The sequence below is a fragment of the Eumetopias jubatus genome, unplaced genomic scaffold (genome assembly GCF_037043125.1).
Source record: "Eumetopias jubatus isolate StellerSeaLion01/CBP00866 unplaced genomic scaffold, mEumJub1_p1.0 scaffold_6, whole genome shotgun sequence".
In the NCBI taxonomy this organism is placed as follows: Eukaryota; Metazoa; Chordata; class Mammalia; order Carnivora; family Otariidae; genus Eumetopias; species Eumetopias jubatus.
Window position 1 is genome coordinate 86,929,243 of NW_028274812.1, and position 14,734 is coordinate 86,943,976.

Sequence of the window (14,734 nt, forward strand, 5' to 3'; positions counted from 1 at the left end):
TTTCTTGTATTATACAGGTTTAAAGGGCAACAATCCATAGATGCTATATGCATGACCCCGCAGTGAACCAAACTATTAATTTAAGCAGTTTTTCATTTGCAAGCATTTTTAGCTTATTTGAGGGGAGTTGTTAGACATTACAGAAATCACTAAAAAGTGGTTTCAGATCCAAGCTGCCCTTAATCTGGGACACAATATAGGAAATGAAAACTTACTTTGAAATTTTAGGAAATGCTCTCTCTCCTCTTTCCCAGATCATAACAGTATATCAGTGGTCCCTATGTGCCTGGGACACTTGTCCAGCCCTGCAGCTGGGACTTAACAGACTGTTTCTTTCTTCTTTCCTCCCTCCTTTCCTTTTTTCCTTCCTTCCTTCCTTCCTTCTTTCCTTCCTTCCTTCCTTCCTTCCTTCCTTCCTTCCTTCCTTCCTTCCCTTCTTTTTCTTTTCTTGCTTTCATTAAATCAATACTTTTTCTGAGAAGGAACTTGACCTTGGGGCACCTGGTGACTCAGTCAATTAAACGTCTGCCTTCTGCTCAGGTCATGATCTTTGGGTCCTGGAATCTGATCTGTGTCGGGCTCCCGGCTCAGTTGGGGAGTCTGCTTCTCCCTCTCCCCCTGCCCCTCCTCCACCCGCTTGTGTACTCTCAAATAAATAAATAAAATCTTAATAAAAAAAAAGAACTTGACCTTAAAGGTCAAACATTTAACAGTTACTATCTTTTTGGAATTATTATGCAGATTTTAGGGTATCTTTTGAAAAAGTTCTAGCAACTAAAATAGTATCAGGGCCTTATCTTATTTGAAATTAGAAGCCAGTATGTGATCCATGATAGGTCTGCTTACATTCCCATTGGACCATACAGGTTCAAAGCATTTAATACAGGAGAAAGTCAACTGTTTTATTTGAGTAATACTTCCTGGTTACTAATTTAAAAATGGGAGAATTTAGATCTTGCCTTTCTTTCTTTCTATCTCTCTTAAAACAAAAGCACTTTTCTTAGGGATCAGAATCACAGAAAAAAAATTAGTCTAGAGAAGCATGCATTTTTCATCTTTTATGCTAGATGCTGAAATTCATAGCTGTGAATACCACTGCCTCTCTGGTTATTGCTCTGAGTATAAAAAACCTGAATATACGCTGCACTAAATTGGATGTACCTCTCAATTGTACAACAGAATAAACAGAAGCATAAAATACACAGTGTTTGTTGAAGGTTATCCATGCTCTGAGCATAAATAACTTTTTGGGTGTTATTTTGAAGACACTATAGTCTCAGTGAACATTTATGGATTGGAACAAATGTTTTTTCGGTTTTATTTTTCAGTTGTTCTGCATCCAGTTATAACCCTCCAGGTAAATAGTGAATAATATATGTGTTTCACAGAATGGAAAGGACAAAAGCAATCAAAACCAAAAAGTAAGGAAGGTTAAAAAGAAAAAGTTAAGGGAGCCTGGGTGGCTCAGTTGGTTAAGTGATTGCCTTTGGCTCAGGTCATGATCCTGGAGTCCCGGGATCGAGTCCCACATCGGGCTCCCTGCTCAGCAGGGGGGTCTGCTTCTCCCTCTGACCCTCTTCCCTCTCGTGCTCTCTATCTCTCTCTCTCTCTCAAATAAATAAATAAAATCTTTAAAAAAAAAAGAAAAAGTTAATATATGAGATATATTTAAAAATTATAGATGTATGCAGAATGATTTAGAGGGGACTCTGCACCCCAACAGAGGCAAACATATTTACACATATTCCTGCGTAAATGGGTATCTCTAATAAAAGTTAAAATAATATCTAGAGGGAGACCGGTAGGAGTTGTTTCTCATGGGAAATACGATTACTTAATTGCTCAGTAAACGACTGCTATGTCTAAATCTAATAATAAGGTTTACAAAATTGACTTTAAGAGTATTTTCTACATTTGGAATTACTCCACTGTTTCCTACCTCATGGATATTTATGGATATTTATGCAAAAGCCACAAACATTTATATATGGAAACAGAAGACTGAAAAATATTGCATTTTCCACATGTAAATCCCTATGAGTGTGTGATTAAGCCTGGTTTGCTTAGTTCAGCTTATGTGCTACTGGGCCAGGAATGGCTAAGCAATATCAGCCTTGGGACCCTCTCACCCACGTCTGGAGTGACATTGTACTAGTGATGCAGACCACATTTCTGCCTCTTGGGAATGAATGCAATGCATTTTTACCTCAAACGCCCATTTGGTAAACACAAATGCATGAGGAGTGTATATATTTTGGGGAGTATAAATGAATAAAGACCTAGAAGTAGCAAGTACAGCATAGGAAGGCCATCCTTCTGTGAAACATACTGAAAAGAAGCAAAGCCTCCCTAGGATACTAGAAATGAAAGGTTTACTTAAAAGGAACTCTGCACTAATTCATAAGCAAAAAAGAGGGACTTTATGCTAATAATAAAATGGTAGGCGTCCTTATAACACATGTGCCATATAGAAGGAAATCAGTGCTAGACTAAGTTTTAGTAGACTCTGAAAGCAGAGAAAGTTAGGCTCAATCAGAACACAAGCTGTTACCCTCTTAGGCAACCTGACCATATGGTTTCACCAGTTTCTTAAGTTAAACTTTACAAAGGGTTCACAATCTTGTCCCTATCAACACTTTCGATTGGGTAATTCTTGTTGTAGGGGACTGTCCTGTGAATCGTAGGTTGTATAGTAGCGTTCCCATCTTTACCCACTAGATGCCCGTGGTACCCACGGCCCTGTCGTGACAACCCAAAATGGCTGCAGAAATTGCCCATGTCCTCTAAGATGCAAAGTCACCCCCAGTTGTGAACCACTGGAAGAAACTTGATGTTGATATCAAAATTTCACACACCATATTTTTATGGATGTAGATATTTAAATTACTTAAAAGATTCCCAAATACTAGTTCTCAGAGAGAGCACTGGTGCTGCTGATGTATTCACTGACATGAGATAAAATAAGAAAAATAAAGACAACATATGACTTTTCATCAAAAGAAAACGTACTTTATAATTTTTAATTACATTTTTAAAAAGTTACAATTTTATGTGAAAAGCGTCCTTTCTATAATGTCCTTATGGTGATAATGTGCCATTTTATTTGGATTTTTTTTTCTAGTAAAGTAAGAAGTTGAAAGCCATTTGTTGGTAGCCCATAACATCCCAAGTTAATACAGAGTAATTGTGAGTATATATCTCCTACCGTGACTTCATTCATTCTCAAAAAATTCTTTTGCTGTCCTCATAGAGTCCCAAATTAATAATACTTGCACTAGGTGGTTGGTTTCAGCTGTGATGCTGGTACTCAAAGTAGTAAAACTCAGGTAGGCTGCGCTCCTACTTGAAAGTTTTATGTGAGTGCACATGTGTGTGTGTGTGTGTGTGTGTGTGTGTGTGTGTGTGTGTGAAGATAAAGGACTGGAAAATAACTGATAAAGTTGGGGTAGTTTATTCAAGTCAGAAATCATTCAATGGGTAATTCAAGAAAATAACCTAGTTTATGTAAATGATCTAAATCCAACTGTATAAATGAAGCTACTGAATATCTGGTTTTAATGCTAACATATATTTTCACTTTTTCTTTTTATATGGATTACCACAACGGTTTCATTTAAAGTAATTCATAACTGGGTGGCTCAGTTGGTTAAGCAACTGATTCTTGATTTCTTCATGATCTCAGGGTTGTGAGATGGAGCTCCACATCGGGCTCCACTCTGGGTATGGATCCTGCTTAAGATCCTGTCTTGGGGCACCTGGGTGTCTCAGTCAGTTAAACGCCTGCCTTCGGCTCAGGTCATGATCCCAAGATTCTGGGATGGGATCTGAGTTGGCCCTGAGTTGGGAATCTCTGCTCAGCAGGGAGTCTGCTTCTCCCTCTCCCTCTGTCCCTCCCCTGCTTGTGTTCTCTCTCTCTCACTCACTCTTTCTCTCAAAAAAAAATAAATAAAATCTTTTAAAAAATAAAATAACTCATAAATGTTTAAAGCTTTACATCTGTTTTCTAGGGTTTTTTGAGGAAAAACTATAATTTTTTAACTATGGTGAATATATTTGTATATTAAAATAATTTTAGGAAACATTTCCAAAGTGCTTGGTATATCCAGATTTTTCCAACATCTGCAGCAGCCTATAGTACATATATATATATATATATGTATATATGTAATATATATATATTATATATATATAAAATCATCATTTTGTAATGAAATGGCTCCAACTTGCAGCCTTAAGAAAAGCATGTGGTGATATTAGAGATGGCTTTGGAACTTAGAATTACTCTTGCTAGTGTAGAGAAAAGGCGCATCTACTCAGGCAAGTTATCTTAAGTCTACAGATATGATTGGTTAGGTATATATTTAACTGTGCAGGAAATGTTTCTCATTTAACAATTTCAGAGATCAAAAAAAATACAATGTGCTTTCACCAAAAGATTAATTCATCCATGATCTACTAATTATTTTTAAAAAGTACTTTCTTTAAGTGAGTCATCTGGCTTAAAGCTGTTCATTTAGTAATATTGTCATTCATCTGGAATGTTTAAATCCATAGTTTCATTTGTATTATTCTTATTACACTGATCATCATGTATAGCTTAAGCTGAATCCCAGATATCCTAATCTCACTATGGAGTAAGGGGCATCAATGTGACCTATCTTTAAAAATTATTAAACATCCCCAAAGATAAAAATGAAACAGAATGTAATGTTTAATTCTCATTGCCAGTTATAGCTTTTAAAGTGAAATCACTTCCTCAGTGTCCTCTTTTATTCTAACACACTAGAGGACACCTGGGTCAGCTTCAGTATTTATATACGGCAAGAATTCAAATAGCTAACTCACAGAGAGAATGTGATTTCACTCTTTTTCAGACTCAATGCAAATCCCATTTGGACTCCTGAGAGACCTTAAGATTCACTAAACATTTCATTTGAAATGGAATGTGTAGCGTGGTTAAAACATAGGAGAGCAAAATCTTTGGGGGTCTGAACTGTTCCCTGAGATTAAATGAGGCACTTACAGAGGTCAGAAAGATATCGCCATCTTCTACGGTGAGTGAAGTTGAGATTTAATGTATCCGAGCAGGGTGCACCGATGATTTCTAAAACCGGGTAGCAGCTCTGAGAGCAGGGTCATGAGTAGAAATGATCTGAACTAAGATTTTTTATAAAGAAGGAAGTTAAGCACAAACTATAAGCAAAACTATATGGTTTGGGCTTAGGAAAATATCACATTTTAAGTTAAAAAAGCTAAGAGCTCAGGTACTTTTTAAAATAAGGCAGCAGGAGAGCTAATATTCAGAGTTTAAAAAAATACAAGTATTCTAGCGGCATCAAATAGTTAACATAATTGCTAATGCTCCTCTTACTTTCAAGGAAAATCTGGATGTGCATAATAGACGCATATAATAAATGGCACATTTAATAGGTGATGAGCAAGGAAAGGTAAGAAATCCTCTTTCTTGAACAGAATACAGTTGTTTTCAATTAAAGCAAGCTCTTCAACTTGGGTTGGTTTTACATCCTGATTCAAGGCATCATCACATAAAATGGTAAATTAAATTTTAAACTTTTGACTATAACAGTTTGCAGTGAAAAATTAGGAAACCTAAAATATTCAATTATGACCTAAAGGGGCTTCTGGACTTTGTCATATTAGGAACACTTCAACTGGAGTCTTTAAAATGTTCCAGAAAGAAATGGAAAGCTCTACTAAAAAATGCAGTGTCAGTCACAGAAAAATCTGAGACAGAACAATGAATACAATGCTGATTTTAATTCTTTCAAGGTGTTCTAGGTGCCCTGATCTTTATATTAGATTACTGTTCATTATTTATATCTGCCCTGGGTATATACAATATTAACAAAGAAATAATCAAAACTAGCATGATATAGATATCTGTATATAGAGAAAAAATATAGAGAGAGAGGAAAAAAATATGCAGTACAACAGTACAAACAGTGTGTGTGTGTGTGTGTGTGTTAGTGATACCATCCTATGATACTGAAGCAATAAATTGTAATCGGCATCTCTGTTTGCCTAGTTCTGGGAACCACTTTGTGATTGCTTTGTAAGGCAAATAAATGTCTTTCATATGCCAGAACTCATGGACTAAAAAGTTAAAAAAAAAAAAAAAATCCCAAAGCACTGCACTTTCTTCCAGACAGACAAAGTTATTAAAATATCTAGGGAAACCGAAAAATTTTATTGCTAAACCCAATTTTCTTAACCTGGACTTTAAAATTATTCACTAACCAGTGTTCCTTGTCTCACTATCCTACTTAGCATTATTTTCACTAACTATGTTGGTTGTGCTTTTGAACTAATTTACTATCCCTCCTCAGTGTATAAGCTGCTGTCAACCATTCCTCTAAGGTCCAGTCTACCTGTGCGCGATCCTTCACAAAATCCTTAACTCTTCTCTGCCAAAAGCCTTCCATGATCAAACTTTTGCATTCTTATTGTTATTTTAAAACAGTCAGGATTTGCAAAACCGAATCAATAAATCTATTGCTCTTCTACTTATTCTTGTCATTTAACCCAGATTCTTCTTGAATGTTAGAAGAGCCTGCTGACATAGCAAGTGCCACACGTGAAAAGGGGCCTACAGAAAACCATAAGGCCATTCAGAAACACTGGGTTTATTAATTCTGACTTGAACGATTTAGAACAAAGGACTCACACCCAGGAGGGAGTGAGTTATGAAGCATGCCAGCGCCTGACAAAGTCCTAAAGCATAAAGGCCACACTGATGCTATCCATAGGTCCACAGCTTTGGTTTTCTTCATGTTGCTTCAGTCAGAGACAGCTTGTGATCTGCATTATTTGAAGCCCTTTTAAAAGTGTGCTGATACTGGCATCTTAAAATGTTCTAAATAAGTTTTCCACTTTAGATGGGATGATCTAGGCATTGGTGGTTTCTCAGCAAACGGGAAGGCATCCAAATATGGCCCTGGAGCCACAATATCTGACTAGAGATTTAGACTTTTTATCTTATATAAACCAACCCATTTAAACAATATCACTCAAGTCTATAAAGATGGCTGAATAATTTAAATAGGAGTTCATTTTTAAGGTGAATGGGACTTGAGGACCTTTGCTAGCAAAAGAGAAAAAGCCTGTAGGGAGGGCAAAAATGAAGGAATAGGAGGAGAGGCTACAACTGCTAGAACTTTGAAGTCCCGAGAGAAGCTAGAAAAAGAGGAATCTAGGGTCCAGGAGACGAGGCCATGCCCACAGGCTGGCTAGAGGGAAACTGGCTCTAGACAGAAACCTAATCATACATAAGTTACTTTTTCACATTTTTCTAATCTTGTCCAAAAATACTCTAAACTTTTAACATGATGTTTTTTTATTTAAAATTAATGGAAAATATTAGAAGGCTATTTTTTAACATCCTTTTACATCTAAAATTAAACTATTATGTTAACTTAATTATATTTCAGGAAAATTTCCTCTCCCTAGTTGTAAGAAAACAGGAAATATGTTTATAATACTGTTAAACTAATTTCCTCTATGATATTAGTTGTGACCAGAGCAAACAGTAGGTACTAAATTATCTTTTCCAGACAATTAGGGTACTGTGTCTTTTGCTGCATAGATAAGTCGCTAATCATCCTTCCCTAGCTAGTTTGGACAAGATTAGCAAAGTGTGAAAAAGTAACTTATGTATGATTAGGTTTCTGTCTAGAGCCAGTTTCCCTCTAGCCAGCCTGTGGGCATGGCCTCGTCTCCTGGACCCTAGATTCCTCTTTTTCTAGCTTCTCTCGGGACTTCAAAGTTCTAGCAGTTGTAGCCTCTCCCCCTATTCCTTCATTTTTGCCCTCCCTACAGGCTTTTTCTCTTTTGCTAGCAAAGGTCCTCAAGTCCCATTCACCTTAAAAATGAACTCCTATTTAAATTATTCAGCCATCTTTATAGACTTGAGTGTTATGTCCTGTTCTATCTTTTTTCAGGATCAGTGACTTGCCTTAATGAACTGCAGAAACATCCAGCACCTTTATAGTGGTTCCAGTGTTTATTCTGGAAAGAGACAGAAACATTGGACCTGATCCCATATCTTATATGCTTATTGAATTTCTTATTTGAAGTAATATTTCTAATGAACTTTTCATGAGTTTACTTTTTTTACCAACTAGATTATAAACTCTTTAGGGATAGAGACTCAATTTTATTTACCTCTGCACCCATCTCTAACCCCATCCTAAACTCACATCTGTCTTTGCACACAGTAAATGATCAAAAAAAGTCTTTGGAGAACTAGCTAGTTAGCTCAGTTATAGCCCTTTGCTAATGAAGAGCATGGTCTTAATCTTCAAGTGGTTGAGCAGGCTTTATTTGACTTTGTGGTTACATCTCTAACATTTCCCCTAGAGACTGTAAGTTCCCTATCTTGCTCACTATTTGTGTCCTCCAGTATTTGACGAGTGCTCGACACATGGTAGGTGCCCAATGAATAGTTCTTGAATAAATAAATGCATGAATTTATTAAATAAATAACTGAATAATTTAGTGAATGAGTGAATGGATGAATGGGTGTTATGCCCCATCTACCAAGGTTGCTATTTATTTGATTAGTCTAAGGAAATTCACAAGGACTGGAAGATGTGGGCCATAGTGTACTTCTAGCCAAAGAATGGTCTGTGCAGAGATATCACCCATCACTTTGGTATGTATAAAACATCACAAGACAGTCCAATGTCACTGTGATCAGGCTTCCTTAACAGGCCCAACAAAGTTTAGGACCCAGAGGTACTGAGGATGTTCATGATTTCATAGTCCATGAACTTACTTGGAGGAGAGATCTAACAAGGGTTTAGAAGTATATCTAAAATTAACTTGGTAGACTCAATTTGCCTGTTTGATTTTGCACCTAGGTAACAGAAATCTAGAAAATGGAAAGTTGTAAGGGCACCTGAATAGTGGTTCTCAAATCTGTTGTGTGTTAGACCCACTAAAGACATTTAATCTGCTAAAAGACACAGTTCTTACACAGCCCCCAGAGTTTGTGATTCAGTAGGTCAGAGTTGGAGCAAAAATCTGCATTTTTGATAAGTTGCCCTATATTAGTAGTTCTAACCCAGGAATAATTTTGCCCTTCCCCATCCTCGGGGACACTTGCTGATATCTGGAGACATTTTTGCTTGCCACAGCTAAGGGGGAATGTAGTGCAACTAATACTCGGTGGGCAGAGGCTAAACACCCTATAGGGCCAAGGTTGAGAGATGCCGTCAACTGATATCCAGTGGGCAGAGGCCAGTGATGCTGCTAAACAACCTAGAGGGCCAAGGTTGAAAGATGCTGTCATTTGGTGAGGAGAGAATGCTCTAGGGCAGCAAGATTGTCTCAGCCTGGACCATACCCATGAGACAGATGTGAGCAGGTGAAGTACATCCAAGAAAGATTTAGATTAAATGCACAGGATTGGAAACTGGTTCTTCACTTAACTATAAATTCCTTTACCAGGAGCACTCACTTTCCAATAATTCTGGATAAATGAGGTGTCAGTGAATCACTAATTGATTTAGCCCTGACAGTAGAGGCTCAGAAGAGTTCGAGATGTTCCCAGGTATACTGCAAGGGGGAGACTAGCTCAGGAAAAGAAACAATGTAAACGTTCACTCATTTGTTCATTCATTCAACAAATATTCCTTTTAATATATAATCATTGACTATCTAATTGACATATATCAGAAAAAAAACTGAAATAGTACACCTTTATAAAGTTAATGATTATGCCTATGTTCAGGATAAGTCTCAATAAATATCTTGTGTTAATAGTTTTTGACAAGTTTAATTACAGTTTGAAATGATTTCTGTCCTGCTGACATCCTACGACACTATTTAATAAAAAAATACTATTGTCTACTTTCAATAATAGAACTGTGTAAATGACTTTACTGAGCATTTTCAATACCGGAAAGCAATATAACACTTGCTCTTTAGTGCTTCAAAGAATTTCCACTAATTAACCCTTTATCTCCTTAAAATGAAAGTATCACTCCCTGGCATTTCAAGACAACTGTAGGCCTCCTTTTCTAAATCTCTAATATCAACATATAAGAATCACTTCTTTCACCAACTGTGGTTGATTTACTCTTTGGTAGAACAAATTAAGAACTTATCAGTAATTATGAAAATAATTTCCTTCTTTTATTGAAATACTTTGCAGCCACTGCAGCTTAGCACATTATTATTCTGGGTGGCGTAGGTGTTTTGAAAGGCGGTGTGAAAATAAAAGCTTGAATTATGAATTCCTCCCATGAACACTGAATCATTTTACATTTTCTGTGGCAAAAAGGACTTACTTCTCTCTTGAAGAAAAAGAAAAGAAGAACAAGAACATTTTAACTTTCAGGAACACATAAGTTTGCTGTATGGTATACATTGCACTAAATGACCCATCAACACTAAAATAGTATTTTATATATATGCCTATATGTATATATATATATATATAAAACTTATTGTGAAACATATCTATATAGACAAGGAAATAACCTATACAAATTAACTATAAAATGGAACACTTCTTTCAATTTTAATTCAGTAAATACTTATTAAACAGCTACACTGCTCTGGGAACTGTGCTAGGAGCTGGAAAAACAGAAATGGAGTCAGACAGCAAGGGAATTCACAGAAATACAGGTCTGAGGAAAGCCTCCCTGAAAAAACAAATGACATACAATATGATCTATTAAGTTTTGCCTGAAATTGCAGAATATATATTTCCCTATCCTTACTTTTTGAAGGGGATCTTACATTTCAGCAACTTGTGATCTATACTCAGATCAGGCTGAGAAAACCTATCAACATAGGACCTACACTGAGCTGAGGTATAAATAAATGTCTTTCAGTTACAGTGATTACTCAAAGGATAGCTGCCCATCTGTGACATAGACTCGTGGATGGTCTGAGGTCATTCCAAACAAAGGGGTTACATTTCTTTTATCTGCAGCACAGGCTAGTTGTCTCTAAGTTATTTTCCAGTTTTCTCTATCTATACCTTTTGCATAATTTCTTTTGATTTCTCAGCATCAGTTCAGTATGCGAAGCTGTTTGGATAACCAGATATTCTATCTTTCACCTGGTTCCTGGTTCTAACATAGGAGAGGTGGATAACAATGAATTTACGACAGGGATGTTAAACTTTCTGCCCTCTAAATCTCAGCTACCTTATTCTGAGACTTGAAGCTGACAGAAATTAAAGAAAATAAATGAGATTCCCCTTGTAGGTAGAGGATATGGACATGGTCTAGGTCTTGTCTCTGGCTTCAGTTTTAGTCTAGGCTCAAGTTATAAGCTGTAAAGGATCCATATATGTGCATGATCCCCAAAAGAAGCTGAGTGGTTATAGACTTTGGTAAGTAGTACCATGTTGGACTGAATTCTGAGGTGACATGGCACATTATTACAACTATGTTTCTAATAAAATAACTCAGACTGTGTGCAAAGAATTCCCTGCAGACTGAAACAGCCTTTTTGGGCAGGGGAGGGGTCTCACTGGGTTAATACAATTTCAGAATCTACGTAGTTGAATGTATATTTCAAGCACATAGGCATCCACACAGCCATTCCTGGGTAGCTGCCACTGTGATGCTCAGGATGATTTCAAATACATTCTATTAGAAGATTTTCTTCAGTGCTACTCCCATTTCCTTCCTCCTCCTCTCCATCAGCCTATGATGCTGGTGAAAATTCAGGGCAATGAAATTTGCCCAGTTCTTGCCAAAGCCCAGTTCTACAAATAGGATTAAAAAGCAGTCACATAACAATACCAGTACACACTAAAAGAGCTGCTTGTAGGAAGCAGAGAGAATGTATTGGCAATATAGTGTTTTAGTTTTATATTGAAGATATTAATCTATTTTAGTGCAGATTTCCAACTTAACTTCTTTTTTATAGACCATATTTATACATATTTTATTTTTATTTATTTATTTTTTAAAGATTTTATTTATTTATTTGACAGAGAGAGACACAGCGAGAGCAGGAACACAAGCAGGGGGAGTGGGAGAGGGAGAAGCAGGCTTCCCGCTGAGCAGGGAGCCCGATGCGGGGCTCGATCCCGAGGACCCCGGGACCATGACCTGAGCCAAAGGCAGACGCTTAACGATGGAGCCACCCAGGTGCCCTATTTATACGTATTTTAAAATGACTTCTCTTGTTTTCAATCTTCACAAAATAATGTCATCTGCAATGAGAACTCAATTTGATTCCAAGTATAATTTGTAAGATATGGTGGTTATAGCTGTTACTTGATTTATACCTCTCAAGGATAATTACTTATGTCCATTATATCAAGCTAACAAAATGATTAAAGAGTAGGTTTAATTTTCTAAATCAAAACCATTACTAATACTACGACCATTTTTATTCTATTGCTTTTCCTCAATGGACTCCACAGTTAAATCTATAACCTACATATTTGTTACCGAACCTTGAAATAATTTCCTTCACATTGACCTCAAGCTTACTAATGCTCATTCCAATCTATATTTTAATTAATTTGTAAGAGAATACTATTAAGGGTTTAAGAGATATTTACAAATGCCTGGTGAATTGCTTGGTTAACAGTGTCTAAGGAAAGATAACATTAGCTACCTTTCTTTAATTGTTGAATATCTCTAACACCAAAGCTGAAATAGTTATTAACTATGGTATAAGTGGGCATTTCTGAGGAATAAAAAAAAAGAAGAGGAAATAGAAAAATAAATATTAAGGAAAACTTCCAGTCAGTTGTTTAGAATATATATAACTAGGGGGAGTTTTTAGCCTGAGTCACTCAAAGAATTGAAAAAGTATAGTTCTAAAATTATCTACTGCATATCCTCAGCAATTCAAACCTGGATCTTTTCTGAAATAGACCCACAGACATGACAACAAGAGCCTGTCCTTACCAGCCAGTTCCAGGTTGCTCCTATTAATACTATACCCATTAATATTTTAACAACATAATTTTAAAAATCCTGTCAAAAAGGTCTCTTGGAATCATCCTAAGGCCCCTAAGAACAGTATGAATTGGTGAGAAATGTTGGATGAATTCCCAGTTTTGCTTTTATTTGTTTTTAAAACATTTAGTTTAAGTAAATACTTTGAAAACTAACCTCAGTGCTTTTATGAGGATGAGGGGGAGAAGAAGGGTACATGGGGCAAGATGCCTATCGTGCATAAATCCCAACACATACTTTTTATGGGACTTAAGAGACACTTGGTCAGCAGCTTTTGGCTTTTGTCCAGGTTATTTTTTTTTCCCTTTTCATACTAATAATCCTTCTCAAGGTACTTGATTCCTTAAAAAATTACTTTTCCACCAAATTTTCAATGAGAATAAGTTAAAGACTGTCAGATATTCAGGATAATACTACTGGCACATTACAGAATCTTAAGATACCATTGATTATAGGAAGCACCATTATTTAATGTGTTTAAATGGAAAAATTGGAAATTAATCTATAATGATGCTTTACTGTCACAAAGAATTATTATTTATATGTATTAAAATCTCCTTTTAATACCAAAGAAATTATTTTTCCAGATACATGAGGCCATTATTCAGGCCAGGGAATATGAATAGCTATCCTTTCCTGTTAGAATCTCCCACTAATAGGGGTGGCTCAGTTGGTTAAGTCTGACTCTTGATTTTGGCTCAGGTTATGATCTTGGGGGCCTGGGACTGAGCCCCATGTTGGGTTCTCTGGTCAGCCGGGAGTTTGCTTAAGGATTCTCTCTCGCGCTCTCCCTCTGCCCCTCCCCCAGCTCACACACGTGCACACACATGCACACACTCTCTCAAATAAATCTTTAAAAAATAGAGAATCTCCCACTAATCAACCAACCAGACAACCCACCCATGCTCCAAAGCATTTATTGATGTTTTTTATTTTTATTTTTTTAAGATTTATTTATTGGGGGGAGGGGCAAAGGAAGAAGGAGGGAGAGAGAATCTCTAGCAGACTTCCTGCTGAGCATGGAGCCCAACTTGGGGTTCGATCTCACTACCCTAAGATCATAACCTTAGCCAAAATCAAGAGTCGGTCGCTTAACCCACTGAGCAACCCCGGCACCTCATTGATGTTTTTAAAGACATCTGCTGTGTTTTAGTCCCTAGGCCAAGTTTACTGGAGCAGTTTTTCTGTTGATCTTTATGACCATCACATGCAACATGCAAAATTATGCCCATTTTGGCTTTTAAGAAATCTAGATTTTAGAGTGATTAGATATGTTGGAGTTACTTTTATTACCACGTTCTTTCTGTATTACTGATTAAAAAGTTGAAGCTAATTTTCAGTTTCATATCCTCAAATAAGTAGACAACCCTGTTGACAAATTGAAAGCCCTTACTTCTTATAGTATTTTTATGGAACTATGAAGAAGAATATGGTACAATATTATTCCTCCAAAATCTGTGGACTTTCCAGATTATTATTTATCTGGTAAATAATTATATGTAGAAAATTATAAACCTAAATATCATTGGTAAAATTTTGGATTTAGAAATATCTATGAATAAGGTCAATGAGTTTTCATTTCTGAATTCTAAGAGCATGTAGAAAATTAATATTAAAGAACAGACTTCCCCTTTAGGTTTTTTTTTTTCTTTTTAATAAACAGACATGGCTTTTTGATTTAAAAAAATCTTTGTCTTATATATAATATGAACATCTTTAGGCTAGAATTTTTAGCTGTTTCAGTTTCAGAAAATATTTAACTTTCATAGTTCATGTCTAGC

The 14,734-nt window shown here is 36.3% G+C and overlaps 1 protein-coding gene across 2 annotated transcripts in view; it reads right to left on the bottom strand.

The window, feature by feature from the left end:
• Nucleotides 1–14,734, bottom strand: part of ADGRB3 (adhesion G protein-coupled receptor B3) — a 723,536-nt gene that overhangs the window by 266,088 nt on the left and 442,714 nt on the right. Inside the window, exon 17 of one of the 2 annotated variants that reach the window (XM_088024325.1) lies at nucleotides 11,153–11,168. The exons of the other annotated variant lie outside the window; for it this stretch is intronic. Coding sequence (XP_087880451.1) covers nucleotides 11,153–11,168 — 16 coding nt within the window. The remainder of the gene's footprint in view (nucleotides 1–11,152; nucleotides 11,169–14,734) is intronic. 2 annotated transcript variants of the gene reach the window in all.